General features: G+C 29.2%; 1 protein-coding gene across 1 annotated transcript; it reads left to right on the forward strand.

Moving 5' to 3' along the window:
* On the forward strand, positions 4,500 to 6,662 carry LOC109327042 (probable polyamine oxidase 5). The gene is made up of 3 exons (XM_019560025.1): positions 4,500 to 4,650; positions 4,687 to 6,409; positions 6,441 to 6,662. Exon 2 carries the CDS (start codon positions 4,707 to 4,709, stop codon positions 6,405 to 6,407), a length of 1,701 nt encoding a protein of 566 aa, XP_019415570.1. The 5' UTR covers positions 4,500 to 4,650; positions 4,687 to 4,706; the 3' UTR covers positions 6,408 to 6,409; positions 6,441 to 6,662.

The following is a 7,307-nucleotide window of genomic DNA, read 5'->3' on the forward strand; positions in this document are numbered from 1 at the left end:
CATTTTATATGTACTGAAACTACATTTCCATTCTATTTTTATGTACATACATAAGTGTATGTAACATCAACAACAGTCATTTCATTTCAACTACAAATCCATTACAACATTCACACTATTTACAAACATATACTTAGGATATCACAACATTCACAGAATCCATCACACCATTAATCAATATGGGTTTACTAACTATACTGTTCTCAATATTGATTATTATACACACACAAAACAAAGGTAATACAAGCTTGCATCCGACTTTGAGGTTATCGGACCATGCTATGACACAAAGACCAAGACCACAAGGGCCAAGAATAAAGTCTCTCTCACCTTGAGTATTATGGTTAGGTGCTTGAGCTCCGCGTAAGCTTACTTATGTTCCTCCAACACTAGAACCAATTCCTTTTTGCTACACCTTCACTCAATAGAAGGTAGAGAGGAGTAGAGAAAGAAAGAGATAAAGAAAGAGAATGAGAGAAAGGAAAAGAAAAACAAGGAGGAAGAAGATAATGACTCACCACTTTTCTTATTCTCTTCCTCCCCAAAGAAGGGGACAATCACTTTTATTTTTATTTTTCTTAACTATTTTTAAATCAATTGAAATATGCATATAGAATTATCATATATAGGAATATTAATAACATATTATTATATTCTATTTTAATCATTACTAAATATCATTTCTTATTGTTATTATTCCAAAAATTTATATTAGTCATAAGGCAATTTGGATTGATAAACCTATAACAAATCTTATAATTTAAAAGAATCAATCTAACTATGCTACTAATCCTAAATATATTATATCATACTCATATTCAAAATCTCATGTTCTAAAAATATATGAATAGATTTAAAAAAAAGAAAACATTACACTTTAGTACAATGTTTTAAATACACATATATTCTCAATTATATAATAAAAATCAATTTAATACACTAAGCAAAATCCTAATTCAGATTAGGAAAAATATAGGCGTTATAATTTGTGCGTTATTACCCTTTGGTATCACTAGAAGTACTTGTCTAAAATCTCCTTCCAATATTACAACTTTCCCCCAAACTGAGTATCACAACCTATAATATCTCTGAATGTTCGATCTACTGCTTCCAAAACATATATGTTTACCATTGGTGCTTCATTCCAAACTATTGCTGATGCTTGTGTAATTAGTTTCGCAAGATCAGGTTGTTTGCTGATTGAGCACATTGATATGAATATGGGTTTAGAGGTATTTTAAAGTGTGAATGTGTAGTTTGACCATCAGGTAATAATGTTACAGCTATTCAAGAGGTGACAGTTGCTAGGACAATTTTGTCCAATACTTCTTAATTTTGAAATTAAAGCATGATAAATAATTGAGCTTCTGAAGCAACACTATAAGAATAACACGCTAGTAATATATAATTGTAGTATTATATAGAAAGTATAACAGAGAAGCAACAACAACTTGCATGAAAAAAATTGCAACAATAGTTAACATCTGAATGGGAGACAGGTTTAAAAATTGCTTGAAGTAAGAAATATTAATTGATATTGATATGGTCATAATTTATATAAATATGAAATTAGAGATATTTATTATTTTCCCTTTATGTATTAGTATATCCGTTTATGTTTATTAATATTAGTATAGATAAACATGAAATTAGAAGTTATAAAAGATAAATATGGAAACATAAAATATTTCATAGGTAGTTAGTTTATATTTTAAATAATATTATAACAATTGAACTCTATCACTCCTTATGGAGAATAACTAAGTGTGTGAGATTTTGTAAGTTTAAAATCTCACATAAATTTTTATTATTTATTTGGTTTATGTTTATTTAAATAATAAAAATTGAGATGAATATATTATATTTAATAATAGTATATTAGTAATGTCTTTGTACTATTAATTGTTTAAATAATAAGTATTTAAAATAAATATTGTTTTAAATATATTATTCTTTTATAAGTTACTATTATACACTAAGACATTCCGAATATATTAGAATAATGATAGGAACTGTTTTTAATTTATTGAAAGTAAAAGATACAAATGATAAAATAGGGAAACATAAAATATTTCATGAGTAGTTATTTTATGTTGTTCTTTTATCTATTAGTATTAGTATAGAAATTTATATAAACATGAAATATGAAGTTATTCCCTAGTATTATTCCTAACATAAAATAACTATCCCTCCATGGTGTAATATATAATTGTATATTATATATTAATATATAATTTTATATTATATATTAATATATAATTGTATATTATATATTAATATATAATTGGTTATTAATATATATATAATTATTTATTAGTATAAGTATATATAAAGATGAAAGTAGAAGTTATAAAATAAAATTAGAAGTTATAAAATATAAAATTAGGAAACATAAATTACTTCATGGAAGTTATTTTGGGCTATGAAAAAGAGAATGATAATATATTCGAAATTATGAAATATAATTATGAATGAAAATGCAACCATTTTTTTATTGAGTATAATATATATGTGTTGACAATAAGTATTATCCATAATTCATTTAATTTTGTTTTGAAGAAGTGATGATAATTCAATATGAATAATAGATAATATAATAACATTATATAAAACTTATACATTCATATATACATACATTTTTATCTTTTTCTTTTCCTTGGAATGAGTGGTACATTCTTTTTTCATATATTTTATGTTTAATCATCATTGACGTTTCAGAAAAGTAATACAAATGAATATTATATTATGTATCATATATATAAATCTTTATGCCGACAATACATAAATGCTACACTATAAAATAATATATGACAAAAAAATAGGTGTGTAGTGATTTGATTAGAATAGTTAGATTTGGGTCACGTCGTAATGAGACCATTGATTTTTACAGTTGTGGGGCTTCTCTAACCCAATTTACATGTGAGGTTGGTGAAAGGCACTATCAACCTTTTCTTTCTTTTATCTTTTTATTATGTTTTATTTTTCTTGTCATGATGTATTAATTTCTTTTGTTTTTTTCCCTTTGGTAAACCTGCCCATAGTGTCATGTAGCACAGTGCTCAGTGTCTGTCTCTTCATTATTACTCCCTCGTGCTCATTTATGGCACTAGGATTTGGTAAATATATTTTCATACTAAATTTTTATTCTAATCTTATTATTCATAAAAAATTATTCTTTTTTTTTGTGAATTATGCAAAATGATTTAATTGGAGGATATAATATTACTAGAGTATAAAATATGCAAATTATTACTATTCCATGTGGTACACTATTTTGCTATAATTAATGATATTTTTTAACCCAATAGATCCATTTTTGGTATACATGATGATTGTAATATCTATGCAATGTCGATATAAAGATTTGTATACATTCATTACATTATCTACCATTCATTTTTTTTTAAAGAGTCAATGATGATTAAATATGAATGATGAATGATGTACTGACAATAAATACAACTTCCACACTGTTAGTGTATATGTTTTTTCTATCTTGACCAATAAATATCGCTTTCATAAATCTAGCTGGTTTATCCTAAGATCTACTGAACTTATACCACAAAACCAATCTTGTTGGTTTTCTTAAGTTGCTCTGAATGAAAGATATATGTCTTTTGTTCCTAAGAGTGTCTTATTCCATGTTAGACTAATCAAATTTTAACAAATAATATAAAAATATTACCTTTTGTTTTTTAATTTTATTCACATACTAATATCTGATTGGCCCGAATTAAAGAATGAAAGACTTATAAATGTGATCTCAATTATGAAAAGATGAGGTTATGGTACTCATATAATCATGAAATTCCTAATGATGTGTAGAGACATGAATCTGAGGTTAGTAATTGGTTACATTAAATTTACTATTTATATGTTGGATGTGATTTGAATAGGTTTCTTTTTTAAGCAAGATAACATTATTTGTGATAATTACTATTTACTTAACTTAGCAAGTGCCTTCCATCAAACAAAAATGTTAGAGTTTCCTGTACAAAGATGTGATATCCACATTTAACTTATGTGACAAAATCTGAAAATACTGATATAAAAAATGAGATTAAATATATGATAATATCTGATTTTTTTTGATTATTCATATATATAATGTTATATTAACTTATTCATATATATAATGTTATATGGATTTAATATGTATATATTGAAAGTATAAGTATTTTTTACACTGTCAATAAATTATCCACTATTGATTTAAAAATCACAATTAATTTTCAAACAAAAGTAATATAAATCAATGATGAATGATATACTGATAGTATAAAAAACTTTATCGGTACACAGATTTTAAACTCATCTTTTAATGTAAAATGTGAAAAATCTAAATGTAAAAATTAATACATAATCATTCACTATTACATATATAGTGTATACATTTTGTATCCAATCATATAGTAGAAAATATTATATTAATATGAATAAATTTGTGTAAAGGTGTGTCAGTAACTACACTAAAAAAAATAATGTGCAAAGAAAAAGGCAATTGATTTCACAAATGACAGAATCCAGCTATAAATTCATTGTCAGTAACTTATTCTCACCTTCACACCACTTGTATTGTAATTTGTACCTCTTGTGTTTGTGTTTTTGCCACACTGAGTGATATTGTGTTATTGTTCTTCTTTTCCTTTGTAGTGTGACAAGCATAGCTAAGCTCTCTATCTAAACTAGTTTTAAGCATAGCAACAATGGTGGCAAAGAAACCAAAGATTGTAATAATTGGTGCAGGAATGGCAGGACTCACAGCAGCCAACAAGCTCTACACTGCAACTTCCTCCAAGGACATGTTTGAGCTTTGTGTTGTTGAAGGTGGAACAAGGATTGGTGGCAGAATCAACACTTCTGAGTTTGGTGGTGATAGGATTGAGATGGGTGCTACTTGGATCCATGGAATTGGTGGCAGCCCAATTCACAAGATTGCTCAAGAAATCCATTCACTACACTCTGATCAGCCATGGGAATGCATGGATGGTAACTCAGATGAGAACAACACAACCACCATTGCTGAAGGTGGATACCAACTTCACCCTTCAATTGTTGAGCCTGTCACAAAGCTTTTCAAGAACTTGATGGACTATTGTCAAGGGAAGAAGCTCACTGAAGATGGAGAACTTGATAGTAGTTATTATTATAAGCTGGCTGCTATAGCTGCTTCCAAAGGTGGTGGTGGTGGTGGCTCTGGGAGCCTTAGTGTTGGTTCTTTTCTTAGAGAAGGTCTTGATGCTTATTTTGGTTCTGTGAAAGAGCAAGATGAGGTTAAAGGGTATGGGAATTGGAGCAGGAATTTGCTTGAAGAAGGTGTTTTTGCAATGCATGAGAACACTCAGAGGACTTATACATCAGCTGGTGATTTGTTGAGTCTAGATTATGGTGCTGAGAGTGAGTACAGAATGTTTCCAGGTGAAGAAATCACTATTGCCAAAGGGTACTTGAGTATCATTGAGTCCTTAGCTTCTGTTCTACCACCTGGTATAGTTCAGTTAGGTAAGAAAGTCACAAAGATTAAGTGGCATGGTGATGATGAAAAGAAGATTGTGGAAAATGGTTGCTTTTCTAGGCCTGTGATGCTTCATTTCTGTGATGGTTCTATGATTTCTGCTGACCATGTCATTGTCACTGTTTCACTAGGGGTGCTAAAAGCTGCTATTAGTGATGATGTTGATTCAGGTATCTTTTTCTGTCCACCACTTCCACCTTCCAAGGTTGAAGCAATTTCAAGGCTTGGTTTTGGTGTTGTTAACAAATTGTTTATGCAATTGAGTCCAAGTACACAACATGATGAAGAACAACACTTTCCATTCTTGCAAATGGTTTTTCATTCACCTCAATCTGAGATGAGAAACAAGAAAATACCATGGTGGATGAGAAGAACAGCTACCCTTTTCCCTATTTACAACAATTCTAGTGTTCTCTTATCTTGGTTTGCTGGTGAAGAAGCATTAGCACTTGAATCACTCAATGATGAAGAGATTCTCAATGGAGCTTCAACAACATTTTCAAGCTTTATGTCATATCACAAGTGGCAAAAGGGTACCACCTTACATAAACTATGCAATGGGAATGTGAATTCTGATGATAAGTCTCACCAAAATGAAGTCAAATTCAGTAAAATCTTGAAGAGCAAATGGGGTACTGACCCTTTGTTTTTAGGCTCATATAGTTATGTTGCAGTAGGATCAAGTGGTGATGATTTAGATACAATGGCTGAACCATTACCAAAAGATAACAATTTTCAGAAATCTGCTACATTTCCACTTCAAATTTTGTTTGCAGGTGAAGCAACTCACAGAACTCACTATTCTACAACTCATGGTGCTTACTTCAGTGGTCTTAGAGAAGCTAATAGGCTTCTTCAACATTATCACTGTGTTGGGATTTATAACAACTAGTATTGTTATCATTATTATTATTATTTTTTCTTCTTTTTTTATCACCCTTTGGAATTTTGAACATTAGTCTCTATGATATCATTCTCATTTTTATCTTAAACATCTTTGTTTCTCTTTAAGGAAAGTATGGAAAAATCAAAATTAGAAGGGGGCAAGATGAATAGTGTGAGATAGGGACATTTAGATGTACTACTTGAAGTAATTTTTCTACTATATATTTCTTTTCCATCATTTATGAGTGTAGTTTTCTTTTCATTTAAATAAAACAAGATGTGATTTTTACTGAAATTAAGAATCTTTTTACAACTTGCAAGCCTTGGATGCTACTTACATGTGTGTTCTTTGGCTACTCTCAAAGGACATGATCCACCAAAACCGGTTCTTTCCAGCATGGAATCCTCCTAGTCACTCATTTTATGTCAACTGTTCCCTCCTATGTCCTCTTCTTGTCAAGTACTAACTCTACTCAATACTTTAGAATAAGGAATTGAGCTCCTCTCCTTCTGTATTGGACTTTCCGTCACTCGAAATTAAGGGGGAATCATGATCTTTAGTATCTTTTCCAATTTTTTAATTTAAAAATAAGGAAAAATATGACACATGTTAGAATTTGGACCTGATATTGATTTCTCTCGTACTAGAGAGGATTAAAGCCTATGTCTCAATCAAAGTGTGTCCTTGAATTGGTATTGACTATTCAGCTTCTATATATTATTATATATTATATAGGTAAATAGCTCAATTCTTGTAGTATCATTTCACATGATTTAGTTGGAAATTTTTCATGAGGGACAACATAATTGTTTAAAGAAATAAGCTTAATTAAAAGAAATGCATGTAAGTACATTACCATCAATCTATTATGTAAAAGTTGTTTATGTTTGTAGGAGAAAATACATT

The sequence above is a fragment of the Lupinus angustifolius genome, chromosome LG14, assembly GCF_001865875.1.
Source record: "Lupinus angustifolius cultivar Tanjil chromosome LG14, LupAngTanjil_v1.0, whole genome shotgun sequence".
NCBI classification, from domain to species: Eukaryota; Viridiplantae; Streptophyta; class Magnoliopsida; order Fabales; family Fabaceae; genus Lupinus; species Lupinus angustifolius.